The 25,151-nt window shown below is 44.4% G+C and overlaps 1 protein-coding gene across 2 annotated transcripts in view; it reads left to right on the forward strand.

Annotated features, from left to right (window-relative positions):
* The window catches only part of LOC112247096 (discoidin, CUB and LCCL domain-containing protein 2-like), a 34,056-nt gene continuing 8,905 nt past the window's right edge, over positions 1-25,151 (forward strand). The window contains exons 1-7 of one of the 2 annotated variants that reach the window (XM_024415760.2): positions 1-447; positions 4,842-5,066; positions 5,330-5,467; positions 17,005-17,129; positions 24,133-24,266; positions 24,353-24,393; positions 24,570-24,910. In XM_024415760.2, coding sequence (XP_024271528.1) covers positions 345-447; positions 4,842-5,066; positions 5,330-5,467; positions 17,005-17,129; positions 24,133-24,266; positions 24,353-24,393; positions 24,570-24,910 — 1,107 coding nt within the window. In that variant the 5' untranslated portion in view covers positions 1-344. Of the gene's footprint in view, positions 448-4,841; positions 5,067-5,329; positions 5,468-17,004; positions 17,130-24,132; positions 24,267-24,352; positions 24,394-24,569; positions 24,911-25,151 lie in introns of those variants that run through there. The other variant, XM_024415761.2, reaches the window with a different exon arrangement.

Genomic DNA, 25,151 nt, shown 5'->3' on the forward strand with positions numbered 1-25,151 from the left:
ACAGTTTAATATTTTTTATTCCATCACACCACTTGGTGGACTAGGGGATTCCTACTGAATCCTATTGCAATGTGGGAGGAGGGGCGGAAGTGGAGGAAGTGGTTCCACAGCCGATTGGATAATGTTTCTTCAGATTCAGTTGTGGAAACGAAGCTGAACGCGACCGCGCAGTGATTTCAGAGAGAGTGGAGAGTGTCGGAGGTTTCAGAGCGCGGAAGGAAGCAAGGGTTAATTTGACGGAAGACTGAGGTTTTGGGAAGCGGCGTTTTAAACTTCTTGTATGGACTAAACTTGGAGTTCACCGGTGTGAAAGCGTGCATTATGCATTCAGACTGCAGGCTGCTATGGGCAGAGCGGTAATGGTGGGCAGGGGACCGACAGGGACCAGGCTTTTCTTCTTGTCGACTGTCATCATCCTGACCGCCAGAAGCAGTCGAGCGCAGCAAGGTTGGTGTCTGTCGGTGCCACTCAATGTAACCAAGTGTAATAAAAGTGTTACAAACTCGATACATATAGTCTGTTACTAGCTATACGTCGTTATGACGCAGTGGTCAAATGACGTTTGGCCACTCGGTTGCACTCGATAGTCAAGCGGCAGAGATGATTTTGTTGTCCTCAAGCAAGGGAGCAAACAGAGACTATATCGCCAGATGGCCTACCTTACATGGCTCGTTCTCTCCCCTATCCCAAATATGTAGCCAGAATCAGACTGGAAAAGTTCCTCTTTTCTCCAAGTAGTTTGTTAGTCATTGAAATGGGTTATTGAAGTGTAACCCACAGCCTATATATAAGGGGTAGACAGTGCAAAATAGCACTAGTCATTTGTGGGCAGGATTTCAGGTAATGAAAGAGACAGCGATATCACAATTTGGTAGAATTTTGCCAAGGGGTTGAAGTGGTAGAGAGGGGTAAACAACCTCATGTCAATTTATCGTGGCATTACAGGTAGTAACTAGTTAACAACTCTTCTTAATCCCGCGAACTAGGTTAATGTTCACGTGGTTTAGAAATGTATTACACGTCTCCAACTGACACTTGCACGGTTGGAAACGTTGGTGGTTGAGTACAGTGTTTGGTTAGTGATGGTGTAAACTGACCCGAAAGCTGCTTCTCTCGAAGTCCAGCGGGATGGGGAGGCCACTGTGTTTTTGTCCAGTTCATCTGGCTAATGTCCACCCAGTGTCAGTGATATTACATAACACCAGCCAGGCCGCCATAATGTATGACTGTCCAAAAAAAAGCCATAGCCCATTCCCCTATTGCTCCTAGCCTGTTCCCATACATTTCCTAACCCCTAGCATGTTCCCCTATAGCTCCAAACCTGTAGCCTCTTCCCCTATAGCTCCTAACCCGTAGCCTGTTCCCCTATAGCTCCTAACCCCTAGCCTGTTCCCCTATAGCTCCTAACCTGTAGCCTGTTCTCCTATAGCTCCTAACCTGTAGCCTGTTCTCCTATAGCTCCTACCCCTAGCCTCTTCCCCTATAGCTCATAAGCCCTAGCATGTTCCCCTATAGCTCCTAACCCCTAGCCTGTTCCCCTATAGCTCCTAACCCCTAGCCTGTTCCCCTATAGCTCCTTACCCCTAGCCTGTTCCCCTATAGCTCCTAACACCTAGCCTGTTCCCCTATAGCTCATTAACCCCTAGCCTGTTCCCCTATAGCTCATTACCCCTAGCCTGTTCCCCTATAGCTCATTAACCCTAGCCTGTTCCCCTATAGCTCATTAACCCTAGCCTGTTCCCCAAAAGCTCATTAACCCCTAACCTGTTCCCCTATAGCTCATTAACCCTAGCCTGTTCCACTATAGCTCATTAACCCTAGCCTGTTCCCCTATAGCTCATTAACCCTAGCCTGTTCCCCTATAGCTCATTAACCCTAGACTGTTCCCCTATTAGAGGTCGACCGATTATGATTTTTCAACGCCGATACCGATTATTGGTGGACCGAAAATAGCCGATACCGATTAGTCGGACGATTTTTAAAATGTATTTGTAATAATAACAATTACAACAATACTGAATGAACACTTATTTTAACTTAATATAATACATCTATAAAATCAATTTAGCCTCAAATAAATAATGAAACATGTTCAATTTGGTTTAAATAATGCAAAAACAAAGTGTTGGGGAAGAAAGTAAAAGTGCAATATGTGCCATGTAAGAAAGCTAACGTTTAAGTTCCTTGCTCAGAACATGAGAACATATGAAAGCTGGTGGTTCCTTTTAACATGAGTCTTCAATATTTCCAGGTAAGAAGTTTTAGGTTGTAGTTATTATAGGAATTATATGACTATTTCTCTATACCATTTGTATTTCATTAACCTTTGACTATTGGATGTTCTTATAGGCACTTTAGTATTGCCAGTGTAACAGTATAGCTTCCGTCCCTCTCCTCGCTCCTACCTGGGCTCGAACCAGGAACACAACGACAACAGCCACCCTCGAAGCAGCATTACCCATGCAGAGCAAGGGGAACAACCACTCTAAGTCTCAGAGCGAGTGATGTTTGAAACGCTATTAGTGTGCACCCCGCTAACTAGCTTGCCATTTCACATCGGTTACACCAGTCTAATCTCGGGAGTTGATAGGCTTGAAGTCATAAACAGCAGAGCTGCTGACAAAACGCACTAAAGTGCTGTTTGAATGAATGCTTACGAGCATGCTGCCTACCATCGCCTACCATCGCTCAGTCAGACTGTTCTATCAAATCAGACTTAGTTATAACATAATAACACACAGGAATACGAGCCTTAGGTCATTAATATGGTAGAATCTGGAAACTATCATCTCGAAAACAAGACGTTTATTCTTTCAGTGAAATACGGAACCGTTCCGTATTTTATCTAACGGGTGGCATCCATAAGTCTAAATATTCTTGTTACATTGCATAACCTTCAATGTTATGTCATAATTATGTAAAATTCTGGCAAATTAGGCACCCCAAACTGTTGCATATACACTGACTCTGCGTGCAATGAACGCAAGAGAAGTGACAGAATTTCACCTGGTTAATATTGCCTGCTAACCTGGATTTCTTTTAGTTAAATATGCAGGTTAAAAATATATACCTCTGTGTATTGATTTTAAGAAAGGCATTGATGTTTATGGTTAGGTACACATTGGAGCAACGATACGCACCGCATCGATTATATGCAACGCAGGACACGCTAGATAAACTAGTAATATCATCAACCATGTGCAGTTAACTAGTGGTTATGATTGATTGATTGTTTTTTGTAAGATAAGTTTAATGCTAGCTAGCAACTTACCTTGGCTTACTGCATTCGCGTAACAGGCAGGCTCCTCGTGGAGTGCAATGTAAGGCAGGTGGTTAGAGCATTGGACTAGTTAACTGTAAGGTTGCAAGATTGAATCCCCCGAGTTGACAAGGTAAAAATCTGTCCCTGAACGAGGCAGTTAACCCACTGTTCCTAGGCCGTCATTGAAAATAAGAATGTGTTCTTAACTGACTTGCCTAGTTAGATAAAGGTGTAAAAAAATAAAGGTGTCCAAAAATGCCCTAATTATTCGGCACTTCCGATTAACCGGTCAACCTCTATCCCCTACAGCTCATTAACCCTGTACCCCTATAGCTCTTAACCCCTAGCCTGTTCCCCTATAGCTCCTAACACCTAGCATGTTCCCCTATAGCTCCTAACCCCTAGCCTGTTCCCCTATAGCTCCTAACCCCTAGCCTGTTCCCCTATAGCTCCTTACACCTAGCCTGTTCCCCTATAGCTCCTAACACCTAGCCTGTTCCCCTATAGCTCATTAACCCTAACCTGTTCCCCTATAGCTCATTAACCCTAGCCTGTTCCTCTATAGCTCATGAATCCCCCGCCTGTTCCTCTATAGCTCATTAACCCCTAGCCTGTTCCCCTAGAGCTCATTAACCATAACCTGTTCCCCTATAGCTCCTAACCCCTAGCCTGTTCCCCTATAGCTCCTAACCCCTAGCCTGTTCCCCTATAGCTCCCAACATTTTTTTTTGGTCCTCCAATAAATCGGTATCGGTATCGACGTTGAAAATCATAATCGGTCGACCTCTAATCTCTAGGAGACAGAACGCGTCTCCTTCCTGAGTGGTATTACAGCTGCGTGGTCCCATGGTGTTTATACTTGCGTACTACAGATGAACGTTGGACCTTCGGGCATTTGGAAATTGCTACCAAGGATGAACCAGACTTGTGGAGGTCTTGGCTGATTTCTTTTGATTTTCACATGATGTCAAGCAAAGAGGCTCTGAGTTTGAAGGTAGGCCTTAAAATACATCCATAGGTACCACTCCAATTGACACAAATGATGTCAATTAGCCTATCAGAAGCTTCTAAAGCCATGACATCATTTTCTGGAAATTTCCAAGCTGTTTAAAGGCACAATCAACTTAGTGTATGTAAACTTCTGACCCACTGGAATTGTGATACAGTGAATTATAAGTGAAGTAATCTGTCTGTAAACAATTGTTTGAAAAATTACTTGTGTCATGCACAAAGTAGATTTCCTAACCGACTTGCCAAAACTATAGTTAGTTAACAAGAAATGTGTGGATTGGTTGAAAAACAAGTTTTAATGACTCCAACCTAAGTGTATGTTAAAGTCTGACTTCAATTGTATGTCACAGGCAGCTGGTAGAACTGTAATTTGGGAGGATGGCTCATACTAATGCCTGGAACAGATTTAATGGAATGGTATCAAACACATACAACACTTAGTTGCTTGATACTGTTCCATTCATTCCATTTTAGCCATCGTTATGATCTCTCTTCCCCTCACCAGCCTCCTATGATGTATGTATATGTGTCCAGCCATCACTCATTGTGTGTATGTGTGTCCCTGCAGGCGATGGCTGTGGCCTGAGTGTTTTAGGCCCTTGCAGTGGGAGCCTGTCGTCTCTGGGTTACCCTGGTACGTACCCTAACCACACGGTGTGTGAGTGGGAGATCAGCGTGCCACAGGGCCGGAGGCTCCACTTCCGCTTCGCTGACCTGGACATAGAGGAAAACAACTGTCAGGTCAACTACCTCAGGATCTACGATGGTATAGGACCTCATAGGACCCAGATAGGTGAGAGAGGGAAATGGGGAAGGAGGGAGGGAGATCATCAGGAAGAGGGAGGGGTATGAAATATACTGACACTGTCATATAGTGATTGCCATTGATTATGCACAGTATATGACAGACATATCAATACAATAACACTGTCTGTACCACTGTATGAATGTAGATAATAACCTCTAGTTCAGAGTACAAGATGAAGTTGTACTGCCGAGGTAGGATAATGGAACTAGTGAGTTCTATGCTATTGAACTGACCCTCTCCTCCTCTAGTGAAGTTCTGTGGTCTGGGCCTGAATGTTCCTGATCTCATCCTGTCCAGTGGGAACCAGGTCACCGTCCAGTTCATGAGTGGGACCCACCAAAGTGGGCGGGGCTTCTCCCTGGCCTACTCCACCACAGAACACCCAGGTACCAGGGGTTAAAAGTTAGGGGGCAGGGTCTGAGCTGCTGCTGGTGTCCAAACTTTCAGATATAACAATGTCACTAAGGGCCCAATCATAGGCTGTGTTGACTCTTAGTTGAGATCACAAAATATTGTTTTACAGTAACGTTGTGCCCCCATGACTAAGAGAGTTGCCTAGGTAACAGTGTGTGTGTATGTGTTTGCATGATTAGGGGTCTCTTTTGAGTCATATTAAAGATGCTTCTCTTCTCCGTCTCTTTTCCCTTGACTCCTCTACTCTCTTCCTTTTCATCCTCCCACCTCTTCCTTAATGGAGAAATAACTATTTTACATCTATTACAGTGACTGGCATCTGTAAGTGGTGTCTCCTGCTGCTCTCCTTCTGTCAGTGAGTGGGAGATATATGAAGTGAATTCAGTTGCAGGGAAACGTGAGGAAAGTGATCTGCTGTAATATGGAGTGTTACACAGCTGGCTGGCATTTATCTCTACATATAGCTGTGCGTGTGGTTTTACTATCCTTGTGAGGACCAGAAGTCCTTATAAGGACCAGAAGTCCTTATAAGGATAGTAAAATAAGGAACATTCAGACACGTGGTGACATTTCGCCAGTCTCTACAAGGTACAGGGCTATTTTATGCATAGGAGTTAGGGTTACAATTAGGGTTAGGAGTTAAGCTTAGGTTTAGGGTTAGGTTTAGGGTTAGGTTTAGGGTTAGGAGTTAAGCTTAGGTTAAGGGTTAGGTTTAGGGTTAGGTTTAGGGTTAGGAGTTAAGCTTAGATTTAGTTTTAGGGTTAGGTTTAGGGTTAGGTTTAGGGTTAAGAGTTAAGCTTAGGTTTAGGTTTAGGGTTAGGTTTAGGGTTAGGGGTTAAGCTTAGGTTAAGGGTTAGGTTTAGGGTTAGGAGTTAAGCTTAGATTTAGGGTTAGGTTTAGGGTTAAGAGTTAAGCTTAGGTTTAGGGTTAGGTTTAGGGTTAGGTTTAGGGTTAGGAGTTAAGCTTAGGTTTAGGGTTAGGTTTAGGGTTAGGGGTTAAGCTTAGGTTAAGGGTTGGGTTTAGGGAAAATTGGATTTTGAATGGGAATCAATTGTTTGGTCCTCACAAGGATAATACATCAACATGTGTGTGTTTTTAATTCTGAAGTTCAGCTCTGTGTGAGCATCGTGTGTGTGTGTGTGTGTGTGTGTGTCTTTATGTGAGTGTGTGACTAACAGAGAGAAGGTAAAGATGTGGCATAGTGAGAGATGAGGAGGTGAATAGAGAAGGAAGTTACTGGATAGTTTCGGTAGAGGGCAGATTGAAGGACAGGGAGGCTTAGGCCGGGATTCAATACAAACCCTGTTACAGTATTCAGAGCCCTTGACCTTTTCCACATTTTGTTACGTTACAGCCTCGCTCGAAAATTGATTAAATCAAAAAATGCCCTCAACAATCTACACACACTACCCCATAATCACAAAGTGAAAATAGGTTGTTAGAAATGTTGACAAATTTATACAAAATCAAAAACAGAAATACCTGTTGTGGAAATTCTTACAGCATGACACTCAAAGTCAATCTTAAATTAAGCATTGTTTATTGTCAGCGTACTGGAGAGGTTCAAACAAACTTAGTGAACGTCTGTCTGTCAGGAGCTCTAACGAGACAGTCCTGTTTAGTTCTTCTATATACTGCAGACAAGTCATATTTGCATGATTTAGCTTATTCATAATTAATTCATCATTAACGTTTGCTTCATTCAAGTGGCCGACCAATACTGGGTCATGCATGTGACAGACCAATACCTCACAGGGCTTCTCTCTAAGCTAAGACCTTGAAACTGAGATATCCCTTTCCCTAAACAAGGTTCTGGGTGTGCTGCCAAATTGTAGTCACTGATAGAGTGAGGATTCGTTCAATCAGTAATTTGCATGAACACATATTGGTTTATAGAAAAGCACAAACGGAGAACACAGAAATGTATGAATGAAAAAGCACCAACATTTTCCATCACATACCTTATTTACATAAGTATTCAGCCCCTTTGCTATGAGACTCAACATTGAGCTTAGATGCATCCTGTTTCCATTGGTTATCCTTGAGATGATTCTACAACTTGATTGGAGTCCACCTGTGGTCAATTTAATTGATTGGACATCATTTGGAAAGGCACACACCTGTCTACATAAGGTCCCACAGAGCAAAAACCAAGACATGAGGTCAACGGAATTGTCTGTAGAGCTCAGACAGGAATGTGTTGAGGCACAGATCTGGGGAAGGGTACCAGTGGCCTCTATCATTCTTGAATGGAAGAAGTTTGGAATCCCCAAGACTCTTCCTAGAGCTGGCCGCCCGGCCAAACTGAGCAATCAGGGCAGAAGGGCCTTGGTCAGGGAGAAGACCAAGAACCTGATTGTCACTCTGACAGAGCTCTAGAGTTCCTCTGTGGAGATTGGATAACCTTCCAGAAGGACAACCATCTCTGCAGCACTCCACAAATTGGGCCTTTATGGTAGAGTGACCAAACGGAAGCCACTCCTCAGTAAAAGGCACATGACAGCCCGCTTGGAGTTTGCCAAAAGGCACCTAAAGACTCTCAGACCATGAGAAACAAGATTCTCTGGTCTGATGAAACCAATATGGAACTCTTTGGTTGAATGCCAAGTGTCACGTCTGGAGGAAACCTGGCACCATCCCTACGGTGAAGAATGCAGCATTATGGGGATGTTTTTCAGTGCCAGGGACTGGGAGACTAGTCAGGATTGAGGCAAAGATGAACGGAGCAAAGTACAGAGAGAAATCGTTGATGAACACCTGCTCCAGAGCGCCCAGGACCTCAGACTGGGGGCGAAGGGTTACCTTCCAACAGGACAACAACGCTAAGCACACAGCCAAGACAATGCAGGAGTGGCTTCGGGACAAGTCTCTGAATGTCCTTGATTGAACATCTCTGGAGAGACCTGAAAATAGCTGTGCAGCAACCTGACAGAGTTTGAGAGGATCTGCAGAGAAGAATGGGAGAAACTCCCCAAATACAGGTGTACCAATCTTGTAGCATCATACCCAAGAAGCCTCGAGACTGTAATTGCTGTCAAAGGTGCTTCAACAAAGTACTGAGTAAAGGGTCTGAATTCTGTAAATGTGTTTTTATTTTATTTTTTATTATTAATCTGCTTTGTCCTTATGGTGTATTGTGTGTAGATTGATGAGAAGAAAAAAACTATTTAATCAGTTTTAGAATAAGGCTGTAATGTAACAAACTGTGGAAAAAGTCAAGTGGTCTGAATACTTTCCGAATGCACTGTACGCTTGACATTTAAAGGGAATTTCCAATTGAGCCGACATTGGCATTGTTACCTTGAATGCAATCTCCTGCAAACGCGGTAACATTGCCTTTAAAAGTCGCCTTATCTACAAGCTCAATCGGATGGTATCACAAACTTAATGATGGGTTGTGCTGTTAACTCACCTCTGAACAGACACGCACATATGCACATATAAACACTAGACATAACTTGTGCACTGCTGTTGTAGTTCTAGCGCTTTGTACCATTTTGTGCAGAGCACTTTCTTATCTCTCTGTTTGTGTTACACAGTTCCAACAGTGTGTGTGCATTACAGTGAGAGTGCCAGGAACAGTGTGTGTGTCCACATCACCAACAAATTATCATGGTCCAAACACACCAACAAAGTCATGAAGAGGGCACGACAACACCTTTTCCCCTTTAGGAGACTGAAAAGATTTTTCATTGGTCCCCAGATCCTCAAAAGGTTATACAGCTGCACCATCGAGAGCGTCCTGACCGGTTGCATCACCGCCTGGTATGGCAACTGCTCGGCATCGGACTGTAAGGCGCTACAGAGGGTAGTGTGCTAGACCTACATACTGGGACCTATATACTAGGCAGTGTCAGAGGAAGGCCCACAAAATTGGCATAGACTCCTGTTTTCTCTGCTACCGCACAGCAAGTGGTACCGAAGCACCAAGTCTAGGTCCAAAAGGCTCCTTAACAGCTTATACCGCCAAGCTATAAGACTGCTGAACAATGAATCAAATGGACTATTTGCATTGACCCCCCTCAACTAACCTGGATCCCAGCATATTGACTCGTTACCGGTATCCCCTGTGTATAGGCTCATTATTGTTATTTTATTTTGTTACTTAAATTTTTTTTTTTTAAACTTTAGTTTATTTAGTAAATATTTTCTTAACCAATAATGCAGTTGAAAGAAAATAGAGTTAAAAGGGCTTTTTAGTAAGCATTTCACCTGTTGTATTCAGCGCATGTGACAAACATTTGATTTTGATTTGATCCAGAACCCTTAGATTAATCCTACTTTATCTCTGTGTGTCTGGGCTTTGTCACACATCACTCCAAAGAGCTGTCCATCTCTGCAGACTAGAAGAGCCGGTGTGTGTGTGTGTGTACTGAGAGCCATTAGGGCAGTGCAGATCCAGCGTGTGTGATCACACTTCTGTTGCGTCAGGAGTCTGTCTACATCACCAGTCTCCCTGGAGTACTGTGGGGAGGGAAGAGACAGATGAGAAGGAGAGATAGAGGGGATTGACAGGAAAGGAAGATGGAGGAGACTAAAGGGGGAAGCAGGGTGATGGAGATAAGGGAGAGAGAGAGAAAGGTGGGAGAAGGGAGGAGTCCATTTGAATTGAAGAGACAAAGAAGAGAGGGAGAAAGAGGGGGAGGGGGGTTGGAGATTGATCCTGCCCAAGTTTTTATTTTTTATTCCTATACTCTGAAAGAAGGATATCAAATTACTGAAGAGACGGAAAGAGATGGGGTGAAAGACAGATTAATTTGTTATTGCTCATTCGCACGTCAGAGAGTGTTATATTGAGACAACATAACTGTGAGCTCCAGTATACAGGCAGTACTGAGCTAATGTAGACCTGGCCTACTCATCATCCTCTTGGTTTAGCAGAGCCACCTAGCAGGGCAGCCACCTAGCAGGGCAGAATAGCCATCTAAGCGACCAACCGACTGATGGAAGTCATTTTCGACCGCTTTTACATGTAGAATCGGTTTGCAGTTTTCAGTCGGTTTGCAAATTACGAGTGGCACTTTGATCAGAGGTGCGTGGGCGAAATAAGGGAGTCTGACAACGTTACTGCCGGTGTAAATGTCCAATGTTTACTTCGCCATTATCATTTCATACATGGTACATCTTGTGTCACACTTAATGATGTCCCCATACTCCCCAGTTGTAGTGTACTAGTTCCGGTGTAACACCCATCCATCTACATTTCCGGCAGATGCTTGATAAACCTACCGGTCTGTCCCTGCCTTCAGAATTCCTGGGCCTGCATGCTGGATCACCAGTATAGGAAAGGCAAGCAAAGCAAAAAAAATATATATATCATTTGACTCTGTACCGGTACCCCCTGTATATATAGCCCCCTCTGTACCGGTACCCCCTGTATATAGCCCCTCTGTACCGGTACCCCCTGTATATAGCCCCTCTGTACCGGTACCCCCTGTATATAGCCCCTCTGTACCAGTACCCCCTGTATATAGCCCCTCTGTACCGGTACCCCCTGTATATAGCCCCTCTGTACCGGTACCCCCTGTATATAGCCCCTCCCTCTGTACCCCCGTATATAGCCCCCTGTACCGGTACCCCCTAGCCCCGCTATTGATATTTTACTGCTGCTCTTTAATTATTTGTTATTTTTATCTCTTACTTTTTTTTTGTATTTTCTTAAAACTACATTGTTGGTTAAGGGCTTGTAAATAAGAATTTCACTGTAAGTGTTGTATTCGACACGTGACAAATAACATTTGATTTGATTTTAATCAAGAAAGGGACTCATCTGTTTTTAGAGGGGTAGGGGTGTGTGTGTGTGTGTGATGGGATGGTGGTTAGCAGTTTGAACAGCCACTCTGATCTAAATCAAATTATATTTGTCAAATGCCTTGTAACAGTGAAATGCTTACTGAAGGGCCCTTCCCAACAATGCAGAGAGAAAATTTGAAAAAGAATAGAAAAAGAATAACACAAGGAATAAATACACAAAGAGTAATGATAACATGGCTACAGTATATAGCAGTACTGAGTTGATGTGCAGGGGTACGAGGCAATGGAGATACAGTGGCTTGCCAAAGTATTCACCCCCCTGGAATTGTTCCTATTTGGTTGCCTTACAACCTAGAATTAAAATAGTTTTGGGGGGGTTTTGGATAATTTGATTTATACAACATGCCTACCACTTTGAAGATGCTAAGTATTTGTTCTTGTGAAACAAACACGAAATAAGACAAAAAAACAGAACTTGAGCGTGCGTAACTATTCACCCCCCCAAAGTCAATACTTTGTAGAGCGACCTTTTGCAGCTATTACAGCTGCGAGTCTCTTGGGATATGTCTCTATAAGCTTGGCACATCTAGCCACTGGGATTTTTGCCCATTCTTCAAGGCAAAACTGCTCCAGCTCCTTCAAGTTTTTTTATTTTATTTTATTTATTTCACCTTTATTTAACCAGGTAGGCTAGTTGAGAACAAGTTCTCATTTACAACTGCGACCTGGCCAGGATAAAGCATAGCAGTGTGAACAGACAACACAGAGTTACACATGGAGTAAACAATAAACAAGTCAATAACACAGTAGAAAGGAAAAAAAGAGTCTATATACATTGTGTGCAAAAGGCATGAGGAGGTAGGCGAATAATTACAATTTTGCAGATTAACACTGGAGTGATAAATGATTAGATGGTCATGTACAGGTAGAGATATTGGTGTGCAAAAGAGCAGAAAAGTAAATAAATATAAACAGTATGGGGATGAGGTAGGTAAATTGGGTGGGCTATTTACCGATGGACTATGTACAGCTGCAGCGATCGGTTAGCTGCTCAGATAGCAGATGTTTGAAGTTGGTGAGGGAGATAAAAGTCTCCAACTTCAGCGATTTTTGCAATTCATTCCAGTCACATGCAGCAGAGAACTGGAAGGAAAGGCGGCCAAATGAGGTGTTGGCTTTAGGGATGGTCAGTGAGATACACCTGCTGGAGCGCGTGCTACGGGTGGGTGTTGCCATCTTGACCAGTGAACTGAGATAAGACGGAGCTTTACCTAGCATGAACTTGTAGATGACCTGGAGCCAGTGGGTCTGGCGACGAACATGTAGCGAGGGCCAGCCGACTAGAGCATACAGGTCGCAGTGGTGGGTGGTATAAGGTGCTTTAGTAACAAAACGGATGGCACTGTGATAAACTGCATCCAGTTTGCTGAGTAGAGTATTGGAAGCTATTTTGTAGATGACATCACCGAAGTCGAGGATTGGTAGGATAGTCAGTTTTACTAGGGTAAGTTTGGCGGCGTGAGTGAAGGAGGCTTTGTTGCGGAATAGAAAGCCGACTCTAGATTTGATTTTAGATTGGAGATGTTTGATATGAGTTTGGAAGGAGAGTTTACAGTCTAGCCAGACACCTAGGTACTTATAGATGTCCACATATTCTAGGTCGGAACCATCCAGGGTAGTGATGCTAGTCGGGCGTGCGGGTGCAAGTAGCGAACGGTTGAAAAGCATGCATTTGGTTTTACTAGCGTTTAAGAGCAGTTGGAGGCCACGGAAGGAGTGTTGTATGGCATTGATGCTCGTTTGGAGGTTAGATAGCATAGTGTCCAAGGAAGGGCCAGAAGTATACAGAATGATGTCGTCTGCGTAGAGGTGGATCAGGGAATCGCCTGCAGCAAGAGCAACATCATTGATATATACAGAGAAAAGAGTCGGCGCGAGAATTGAACCCTGTGGCACCCCCATAGAGACTGCCAGAGGACCAGACAACATGCCCTCCGATTTGACACACTGAACTCTGTCTGCAAAGTAGTTGGTGAACCAGGCAAGGCAGTCATTAGAAAAACTGAGGCTTCTGAGTCTGCCGATAAGAATATGGTGATTGACAGAGTCGAAAGCCTTGGCCAGGTCGATGAAGACGGCTGCACAGTACTGTCTTTTATCGATGGCAGTTATGATATCGTTTCGTTGGATGGGTTCCGCTGGTGTACAGCAATCTTTAATTCATACCACAGATTCTCAATTGGAGGTCTGGGCTTTGACTATTCCAAGACATTTAAATGCTTCCCCTTAAACCTCTCAAGTGTTGCTTTAGCAGTATGCATTGTCCTGATGGAAAGTGAACCTCTGTCCCAGTCTCAAATCTCTGGAAGACTGAAACAGGTTTCCCTCAAGAATTTCCCTGTATTTAGCGCCATCCATCATTCCTTCAATTCTGACCAGTTTCTCAGTCCCTGCCGATGGAAAAACATCCCCAAAGCATGATGCTGCCACCACCGTGCTTCACTGTGGGGATGCTATTCTCGGGGTGATGGGAGATGTTGGGTTTGTGCCGGACATAGCGTTTTCCTTGATGGCCAAAATGCTCAATTTTAGTCTCATCTGACCAGAGTACCTTCTTCCATATGTTTGGGGAGTCTCCCACATTCTTTTTGGCGAACACCAAAGATGTTTGCTTATTTTTTTCTTTAAGCAATGTCTTTTTTTCTGGCCACTCTTCCGTAAAGCCCAGCTCTGTGGAGTGTATGGCTTAAAGTGGTCCTATTGTCACGTCCTGACCTTAGAGATCCTTATTTATTCTCTATGTTTGGCTAGGTCAGGGTGTGACTCGGGTGGGACAATCTATGTTTTCTTTTTGTTTTTGTATTTTTTTTTTGAGTGTGGTTCCCAATCAGAGGCAGCTGTCTATCGTTGTCTCTGATTGGGGATCATATATAAGTTGTGATTTTCCGTTTGGGTTTTGTGGGGTGTTATTTTCTGTTTAGTGTCTGTGCCAGACGGAACTGTTCGCTTTTGTTTTTGGATTTGTTATTTTTGTTTGAGTGTTTCTTGAAAATAAATATCATGAACACTTTCAACGCTGCGCTTTGGTCCACTCTTCCTTCCACCGACAACTAGCGTTACACCTATGGCAGATACTCCAATCTCCACTGTGGAGCTTTGTAGCTCCTTCAGGGTTATCTTTGGTCTCTTTGTTGCCTCTCTGATTAATGCCCTCCTTGCCTGGTCCGTGAGTTTTGGTGGGCGGCCCTCTCTTTGCAGGTTTGTTGTGGTGCCATATTCTTACATTTTTAAAATATGGATTCAATGGTGCTCCGTGGGATGTTCAAAGTTTCAGATACTTTTTATAACCCAACCCTGATCTGTACATCTCCACAACTTTGTCCCTGACCTGTTTGGAGAGCTCTTTGGTCTTTATGGTGCCGCTTGCTTTGTGGTGTTGCAGACTATGGGGCCTTTCAGAACAGGTGTATATATATACTGAGATCATGTGACACTTAGATTGCACACAGGTGGACTTTTTAAAAACTAAATATGTTACTTCTGAATGTAATTGGTTGCACCAGATCTTATTTAGGGGCTTCATAGCAAAGGGGGTGAATACATATGCATGCACCACTTCTGTTTTAATTTTAAACAAGTTATTTTTTTTCACTTCACCAATTTGGACTATTTTGTGTATGTCCATTACATGAAATCAAAATAAAATTATTTTAAATTACAGGTTGTATTGCAACAAAATAGGAAAAACGCCAAGGGGGATGAATAATTTTGCAAGGCACTGTAGATAATTACATATAGGTAGGGGTAAAGTGACGAGGCAACAGCATAGATAATAAGCAGTAGCAGCAGTGTATGTGATGAGTTAAAAGTGTTAGTGCAAAAGGGGGGGACATTGCAGATAGTTAAATAGTTAACCAAATAGATACCCAGACTAACTATTTAGCAGTCTTATGGCTTGGAGGTAGCAGCTGTTCAGGGTCCTATTGGTTCCAGACTTAGTGCATCGGTACAGCTTGCAGTGCAGTAGCAGAGAGAACATCTATAAAGGTCCTGAATGACAGGGAGCTCGGCCCCAGTGATCTACTGGGCCGTATGCAATACCCTCTGTAGCAACTTGCGGTCGGATGCCAAGCAGTTTCCATACCAAGCGGTGATGCAGCCAGTCAAGATGCTCTCAATGGTGCAGCTGTATAGCTTTTTCAGGATTAAAAATAATTTTCAGCCAACTGAGGCGGAAGAGGCATTGTCGTGCCTTCTGCTATGTTAGTTCCTTAGTGATGTGGACACTGAGGAACTTGAACCTCTCGACCCGCTCCACTACAGCCCCGCCGATGTGGATGAGGGCGTGCTCGGCCCTCCGTTTCCTGTAATCCACGATCAGCTCCTTTGTCTTGCTGACGTTGAGGGAGAGGTTGGGTCCTGGAACCACACTGCCATGTCACTGACCTCCTCCTTATAGGCTGTCTCATTGTGGTTGGTGACCAGGCCTACCACTTTTGTGTTGTCAGCAAACTTACGATGGTGTTGGAGGAGTGCATGGCCACGCAGTCGTGGGTGAGAAGGGAGTACAGGAAGGGACCCCGTGTTGAGGGTCAGCCTGGTGAATGTGCTGTTGCCTACCCTCACCCCCTGGGGACGGACCGTCAGGAAGTCCAGGATCCAGTTGCAAAGGGATGTGTTCAGTCCCAGGGTCCTGAGCTTAGTCATGACATTTGAGGGCACTATGGTGTTGAACACTGAACTGTAGTCAATTAACAGCATTGTCACATAGGTGTTCCTCTTGTCCAGGTGGGATAGGGCAGTGTGGAGTGTAATAGAGATTGCGTCATCTGTGGATCTGTTGGGAAGGTAAACGAATTGGAGCGTGTCCAGTGTGTCTGGGATGATGGTGGTAATGTGTGCCATGACCAGCCTTTTAAAATAATTTCATGGCTGCAGATGTGAGTTCTACCAGGCAATAGTCATTTAGACAGGTTGCCTTGGTGTTCTCGTGCACTGCTTGAAACATGTAGACATTACAGACTGGGTCAGGGAGAGGTTGAAAATGTAATTGAAAACAATTTCCACCTGGTCAGCGTATGCTCGGAGTACCTGTCCTCGTAATCCGTCTGGCCCCCTGGCCTTGTGAATGTTAACCTGTTTAAAGGTCCTACACACATTGGCTACAGAGAGCAAGTTCACACAGTCGTCCAGAACAGCTGGTGCTCTCATGCATGGTTCAGTGTTGCTTGCCTCGAAGCGAGCGTAGAAGGTATTGAGCATAGAAGGCATTTAGCTTGTCTGGTAGGCTCACATCACTGGGCAACTCGTGGCTGGGTTTCCCTTTGAATCCGTGATAGTTTGCAATCCCTGCCACATCCGATGATCGTCAGAACCAATGCTGTCTTTGGTGACTGGTTGTTGCTTTGGTTACACATCAGGTTGAATCACTACTTGATCATGTGGTCATGACCTGACCAGACATGACCAATATCCCCCACAGTCCAGTGTGGTCAAACCATACCGTAGCATGGTCAGGCGGGGGAGTTTTCCATTTGTCACCCTCAGTGAATGGATGGGTTTTCTAACCTTGTGGTCATCCCCTCAGTGTTTGTCTAGAATGTTATCCCCTTAGTGTGTGTGTGTGTCCGTGCGTACTTGTGTGTCCATATGTGTTTGTCCGTGTGTATCTATTGCACTTGTGTGTGTGTACCTAGACAGGGTGTAGTCAAGAGCGAGAGCTGAGTTAATGTGATCTGTGTGTATGTCTTTGTAGATCTGATCACCTGTCTAGACAAAGGAATCCACTTCACTGAGGCAGAGTTCACTAGATACTGTCCAGCAGGATGCCTGACGTCTGTTGGGGAGATCTCTGGGACCATACCCCACGGCTACAGAGATGTGAGTATATGCACATTACACAGATAAGGGTGGGTGTGTGTGTGTGTGTGTGTTTGCATGCGTACATCTAGGTGCCTGTGTGAGTGTGTGTCTGTGGGCCTGCATGTGTGTACAGGCGCCAGTGTATGTCTGTGTGTGTGTGGCAGTCTGCGTGTCCCAGTCATTGTGGTGTGCACACCCTTCCACCCCCCACACACACACCAAGTTTGTCTATCCTGCTGATCCCTCTGTACCCACCAGCACCTCTACCCCACAGGAACTAACTGGCCACAGAGCCATGACTCACTTCATGGTCATGTTCCCTTCTCTTTCTTGTCCTTTCTATCGGTTTACTCTCTCTCTTCCCAACTTTCATTCTGTCTCTTTTTTCTCTCTCTATCTCTCTCTGTCTCCTCTCTCTCTCTCTCTCTCTCTCTCTCTCTCTAAGGACTATGTAAACAGGGCCTCTCTCTCAGTGGTATGTAGGCACGTCCCAGGCTGATGACCTCACAATGCCCCGACTGTGTCTGAGGTCATTGGGGCTGAGGTAGTCTCTGGCTGATGACCTCATACCTGGGTGGGTCAGAGGGCCCATGGGGTTGGGAAGGAAGGGAGGGAGGGCTAGATTGAGGGTGTTATTGATGAGGGGAGGCCCAGGGGTGGCTCAGAGGCACGGTAGAGCGGAAGGGTGTGTGTGTGTGTGTGTCTCCAAAGCACAGGGGAGGGAAAGGGGTTGTAGGGAGGTGAGCTAATTGTTTGGCCGAAGGAACGGTCTGCTAATTCAGCCCAGCTGGAGAATGGTGCTGAGCGGACTGGTGTGTTTGTTTGTGAATGGTGGTGTGTGTGTTGTGACTGGTGGTGTTTGTGAGCTTGTGGTGTGTGCATGTGTGTGTGTCTGTTTTGACTGGTGGTGTTTGTGAGCTTGTGGTGTGTGTATGTGTGTGTGTCTGTTTTGACTGGTGGTGTTTGTGAGCTTGTGTAGGCGGTGTTGTAGATTACATGGCAGAAAAGGATCCCTGGTTTTCCATGTTCAGCCAAACAGAGATGTAAGGGGTTACAACCATTACACCTAGAGTCAGTCTGACATTAGTTGCCATGGAGTGTTGCTCATTGGACCAGACTAGAGCTCTTTATAGGTCCAACAGGCACAAAACCATGAGATCCGACCTGGGACCAGAGCGGGTCCGGGTCCTAAATTCAGACTTTTCTCTCGGATCTTGGTCAGGTCTGATATACAGTGCATTTGGAAAGTATTCAGACCTCTAGGCTTTTTGTTATGTTACAGCCTTATTCTAAAATGTTGTTTTATTCCTCATCAATCTACAAACAATACCCCATAATGACAAAGCAAAAACAGTTATTTAGAAATTTTAGCAAATGTCTAAAAAAAAAAAAACGTATATATGACATTTACATAATTATTCAGACCCTTTACTCAGTACTTTGTTGAAGCACCTTTGGCAGAAATGACAGAAATCCATGTCAATGTCGGGAACCTGGCGCAGGCATATCTCTATCTCAGTCTTTCTCTCGGTCTCTCTAGGACTAGGCCTAAGCTTGTCTCCTTTAATATATATATTTTTATATGAATATTATACAGTGGACACCTAGGCCTGTGCCTATATGTGTGCATTTAGCCCTCAAATCTCTGACAGCTGAACCGTGAGGTAGACAATTACTGTTTTAGGAAAGTAAAAAAACAAATTAAACAATAGACAGACTCACTATAAACAGACTGTTTGGGTCTCTTTTCCACAGTTTTTTCGGAACGGGTCGGACTGTCCTCGGGTCCATTCGGAACGGTTCTCTGTTTTTTTAGAATATGTATTTATCCATATTAGAGGTCAACCGATTATGATTTTTCAACGCCGATACCAATTATTGGAGGACCTATTAAAAAAAAAGCCGATACCGATTAATCGGTCGATTTCTTTGAATTTTTTTAAATGTATTTGTAATAATGACAATTACAACAATACTGAATTAACACTTATTTTAACTTAGTATAATACATCAATAAACATCAATTTAGCCTCAAATAAATAATGAAACATGATCAATTTGGTTTAAATAATGCAAAAACAAAGTGTTGGAGAAGAAAGTAAAAGTGCAATATGTGCCATGTAAAAAGCGAATGTTTAAGTTCCTTGCTCAGAACATGAGAACATATGAAAGCTGGTGGTTCCTTTTAACATGACACTTCAATATTTCAAGTTTCCTTGCTCAGAACATGAGAACATATGAAAGCAGGTAGTTCCTTTTAACATGAGACTTCAATATTCCAAGGTAATAGGTTTTAGGTTGTAGTTTAATATAGTATTTATCGGACTCTCTCTCTATACCATTTGTATTTCATATACCTTTGACTATTGGATGTTCTTATAGGCACTTTAGTATTGCCAGTGTAACAGTATAGCTTCTGTCCCTCTCCTCGCCCCTACCTGGGCTCGAACCAGGAACACATCGACAACAGCCACCCTCGAAGCATCGTTACCCATCGCTCCACAAAATCCACGGCCCTTGCAGAGCAAGGGGAACAACTACTCCAAGTCTCAGAGTGAGTGACGTTTGAAACGCTATTAGCGCGCCCCCTGCTAACTACCTAGCCATTTCACATCGGTTACACCAGCCTAATCTTGGGAGTTGATAGGCTTGAAGTCATAAACAGCTCAATACTTGAAGCACAGCGAAGAGCTGCTGGCAAAACGCACGAAAGTGCTGTTTGAATGAATACTTACGATCCTGCTGCTGCCTACCACCGCTCAGTCAGACTGCTCTATCAAATATCAAATCATAGACTTAATGATAACATAACACACAGAAATACGAGGCTTTGGTCATTAATATGGTCGAATCCGGAAAGTATCATTTCGAAAACAAAACTTTTATTATTTCAGTGAAATACGGAGCCGTTACATATTTTATCTAACGGGTGGCATCCCTAAGTCTAAATATTGCTGTTACATTGTACAACCTTCAATGTTATGTCATAATTACGTAGAATTCTGGCAAATTAGTTCGCAACGAGCCAGGCTGCCCAAACTGTTGCATATACCCTGACTCTGCGTGCAATGAACGCAAGAGAAGTGACACAATTTCACCTGGTTAATATTGCCTGCTAACCTGGATTTCTTTTAGCTAAATATGCAGGTTTAAAAATATATACTTCTGTGTATTGATTTTAAGAAAGGCATTGGTGTTTATGGTTAGTTACAGTCGTGCAACGATTGTGCTTTTTTCGCAAATGCGCTTTTGTTAAATCATCCCCCGTTTGGCGAAGTTGGCTGTCTTTGTTAGGTAGAAATAGTCTTCACACAGTTCGCAACGAGGCAGGCGGCCCAAACTGCTGCATATACCCAGACTCTGTTGCACATACCGCAAGAGAAGTGACACAATTTACCTAGTTAAAAGAAATTCATGTTAGCAGGCAATATTAACTAAATATCAGGTTTAAAAATATATACTTGTGTATTGATTTTAAGAAAGACATTGATGTTTATGGTTAGGTACACGTTGGAGCAATGACAGTCCTTTTTCGTGAATGCGCACCGCATCGATTATATGCAACGCAGGACACGCTAGATAAACTAGTAATATCATCAACCATGTGTAGTTAACTAGTGGTTATGATTGATTGGTTGATTGTTTTTATAAGATAAGTTTAATGCTAGCTAGCAACTTACCTTGGCTTCTTACTGCATTCGCGTAACAGGCAGGCTCCTCGTGGAGTGCATTGAGAGGCAGGTGGTTAGAGCATTGGACTAGTTAACTGTAAGGTTGCAAGATTGAATCCCCCGAGCTGACAAGGTAAAAATCTGTCGTTCTGCCCCTGAACAAGGCAGTTAACCCACCGTCCCTAGGATATAATTGAAAATAAAAATGTGTTCTTAAATGACTTGCCTAGTTAAATAAAGGTGTAAAAAAAATGGGCCAAAACGGTGTCCAAATATACAGATTTCCGATTGTTATGGAAACTTGAAATCGGCCCGAATTAATCGGCCATTCCGATTAATCGGTTGACCTCTAATCCATATCAAACCAAATTGTATTTGTCACATGCGCCTATTACAACAGGTGTAGACCTTACAGTGAAATGCTTATTTATACAAGCCCTTAACCAACAATGCAGTTTTAAGAAAATGCCTAAAAAAAATAAAAGTTACAAATAATTAAAGAGCAGCAGTAAAATAACAATAGCGAGGCTATATACAGGGGGTACCGGTACAGAGTCAATGTGCGGGGACACCAGTTAGTCGAGGTCATTGAGGTTATATGTACATGTAGGTAGAGTTTTTAAAGTGAATATGCATAGATAATAACAGAGAGCAGTAGCAGCAGCATAAAAGGGGGAGGTGAGGCAATGCAAATAGTCCGGGTAGCCATTTTATTAAATGTTCAGGAGTCTTATGGCTTGGGGGTAGAAGCTGTTTAGAAGCCTGTTGGGAACAAAGACCTGGGTGGCTGGAGCCTTTGACAATTTTTAGGGCCTTCCTCTGACACCGCCTGGTATAGAGGTCCTGGATGGCAGGAAGCTTGGCCCGGTGATGTACTGGGCCATATACACTACCCTCTGTAGTGCCTTGCGGTCAGAGGCTGAGCAGTTGCAATTCCAGGCAGTGATGCTCTCGATGGTGCAGCTGTAGAACCTTTTGAGGATCTGAGGACCCATACCAAATCTTCTCAGTCTCCTGAGGGGGAATAGGCTTTGTCGTGCCCTCTTCACGACTGTCTTGGTGTGCTTGGACGCCAAGGAACTTGAAGCTCTCAACCTGCTCCACTACAGCCCTGTCAATGGGGGAATGGGGGCGTGCTCGGTCCTCCTTTTCCTTTAACCCGCAATCATCTCCTTTTTCTTGGTCACATTGAGGGAGAGGTTGTTGTCCTTGCACCACACGGTCAGGTCTCTGACCTCCTCCCTATAGGCTGTCTCGTCATTGTTGGTGATCAGGCCTATCACTGTTGTCATCGGCAAACTTAATGATGGTGTTGGATTCGTGCCTGGCTGTGCAATCATGAGTGAACAGGGAGTACAGGAGGGGACTGAGCACACACACCCGAGGGGGCCCCCGTGTTGAGGATCAGCATGGCAGATGTATTGTTACCTACCCTCACCACCTGGGGGTGACCCGTCAGGAAGTCCAGGATCCAGTTGCCGAGGGAGGTGTTTAGTCCCAGGGTCCTTAGCTTAGTGATGAGCTTTGAGGGCACTATGGTGTTGAATGCTGAGCTGTAGTCAATGAATAGTATTCTCACATAGGTGTTCCTTTTGTCCAGGTGTGAAAGGGCAGTGTGGAGTGCGGTATGCAAATCGGAGTAGGTCTAGGGTTTCTGGGATAATGATGTTGATGTGAGCCATGACCAGCCTTTCAAAGCGCTTCATGGCTACAGACGTGATTGCTACAGTCTGTAGTCATTTAGGCATGTTACCTTGGTGTTCTTGGGCACAGGGACTATGGTGGTCTTCTTAAAACATGTTGATTTTACAGACTCGGACAGGGAGAGGTTGAAAATGTCAGTGAAGACACTTGCCAGTTTGTCAGCGCATGCTTGGAGTACAGGTCCTGTCAATCCGTCTGAATGTTGACCTGTTTAAAGGTCTTGCTCACATCGGCTGCGGATAGAGTGATCACACAGTCGTCCGGAACAGCTGATGCTCTTGTGCATGTTTCAGTGTTACTTGCCTCGAAGCGAGCATAGAAGTTATTTAGCTAGTCTGGTAGGCTTGTGTCACTGGACAGCTCTCGGCTGAGCTTCCCTTTGTAGTCTGTAATATCGGGCCGGGTGGGAAAGCCACGGATTCATTTTAGAACGAGTCCAACTTTTTGGACCCATGGAGACCTCTAGATCACATCTCAAGTCACAGGGGGGGTCAGTGCACCTCACCCAGTCCCTCTATCTTTGCACCTCTCCTTTACTTGGTCACACTCTCTGTCAACTTTCTCAGTCGGAATTTGTCCCTCTCTAGTTCTACCCCTTTGGGTTGGTTTATGATGTGTTGTAATGAGGGAGTGTGTGTGTGTGTGTGTGTGTGTGTGTGTGTGTGTGTGTGTGTGTGTGTGTGTGTGTGTGTAAGTGGTCTGTGCTCCAAGTGGCTGGGTGGGGTGGTTTAGTGCAGTGTGTTAGTGGTTTGGTGGGGTGCTGCTTCGGATGTGGTGTATGTTACTGGGATGTTTTAGAGCTGAGAGGGCAAGTGTTGTGGGTGCCTCAACTATGTGGTTAAAGTCAGTTTGTGTGTGTGTGTGTATGTGTGTGTTATTATCATCTGACAGTGCGTGTATAAAACCATCCCACTTCCCACTTCACTCACCCAGCTAGCTGCCACTGCTGGGAACTGGTCTCACTAAGTGTGTGTTCACTAGTGTGTGTGCGTACATGTGTGTGTGTTTTGCTAATATATGCATGAATGGATCCATTTTATGATGTCAGCAAATTAGTGAGTCAGTTACTGGAATGCTAAGGGTTTACTAAAGAGAAATAAGGAAAGAGTTTCAACAATCCAACTTTTTTCAGTGATTTTAATATAAGATTAATTGACGGAAGGAGGGAAGGAAGCATTTCTAAAGAGTTGAAACAGACCTTGGATCAGCGTTCTTTTCTTCATGCCACTTAGTGTTCCCCCTGCCAGGAAGTGATGTCGTCATGCTGACTTATCTCCTGTTATCTGTGGGGCTGTGGGCTGAGAGCTGTCCTCTGTGATCTATCTCACTGAAACTTTATCCAACCCATTGCTGTCCCTCACTGGGATATATGGCCTCTCAGCTGACAGTGGAATAATCACAACCACCGACACACTGATCCCTTCCTCTCTGTCCATTCTTCTCTCTCCTTTCTCACTACCTCTTTCACTCTCGTATCTACCTCTCTCGCGTTCTTCTCTCTCTCTTCCTGTTCTAACCCCTTCTCTGCAACAGCAGGGATTCAATTGACATAGCAGTCATTTTATGAAGATGGTCATACATCTAAATGTACATCTTCCAAACAGTCATAAATGGATCATAATCAATATCTCCTTCCCCTCCCTCAGTCGTCTCCAGTGTGTCTAGCAGCCATCCATGCAGGTGTGGTGTCTAACTCTGTGGGCGGTCAGATCAGTGTGGTCAACAGTAAGGGCATCCCTCACTACGATGGCTCGCTGGCTAACAACGTCTCCTCCACTGTGTAAGTACTCCTGTCTGTCTGGGAGAATACATCTGCATTCTCTTCCCTTTCCATCTCTCTCCATCATTATGTCGATCTCTCTCCAGTGGTCCCTTGTCCAACAGCCTCTTCACTTTCAAGACCAGTGGTGAGTTCAATCACCTACAATATACAAAAACAGACCATAATACCACAACCACCATAGCCACACATGCTTCTGTATCCTTTTCAACTACACCTGCCACCACAATCACTTCTACAATATCCAAAACAGCAATGTGTCCTCCCACTTTAATACAGACTCACAGTTTCTCTCTCTCTCAGGTTGCTATGGGACACTAGGTCTAGAATCGGGCGTTGTTAGGGACTCCCAGCTCTTTGCTTCCTCGGTGTGGGAATGGAGTGACGTGATTGGCAAACCCAGTGAGTGGGGCCCAACCGGGGCCCGCCTTAATGGGGCGGGGCTTCCCTGGGCGTCGGCTCACAGCAACCAGCAGCAGTGGCTACAGGTGGATCTGAAGAAGGAGAAGAGGATCACAGGCATCACCACTACAGGCTCCTCCCTCCTGGAGTACCAGTTCTACGTGTCAGCCTATCGGGTCCTCTACAGCAATGACGGACAGCACTGGAACATCTATCGGGAGGCAGATGCTACCCAGGACAAGGTGATGAAAATATCCCTCTCATCAATAACCTTAAAGGTCCTGAATAGTCATTTTGAAAAGTACTTTTTCCCCCATGGCTAACTACCAGGATGTTTGAAAAGACAGGCTAAGTGGACGGGGAGTTTATATTCATGAGCTGGCCTTGACTGACAGCTCTTTGCAACGCCTATGTCAAGCAACTTGGATGCAGTGAGCAGTGTTGCAGAAAAATCATCTCAAGCTAGTTTAGTGATACACAAAG

Source organism: Oncorhynchus tshawytscha, linkage group LG03, assembly GCF_018296145.1.
Source record: "Oncorhynchus tshawytscha isolate Ot180627B linkage group LG03, Otsh_v2.0, whole genome shotgun sequence".
NCBI classification, from domain to species: domain Eukaryota; kingdom Metazoa; phylum Chordata; class Actinopteri; order Salmoniformes; family Salmonidae; genus Oncorhynchus; species Oncorhynchus tshawytscha.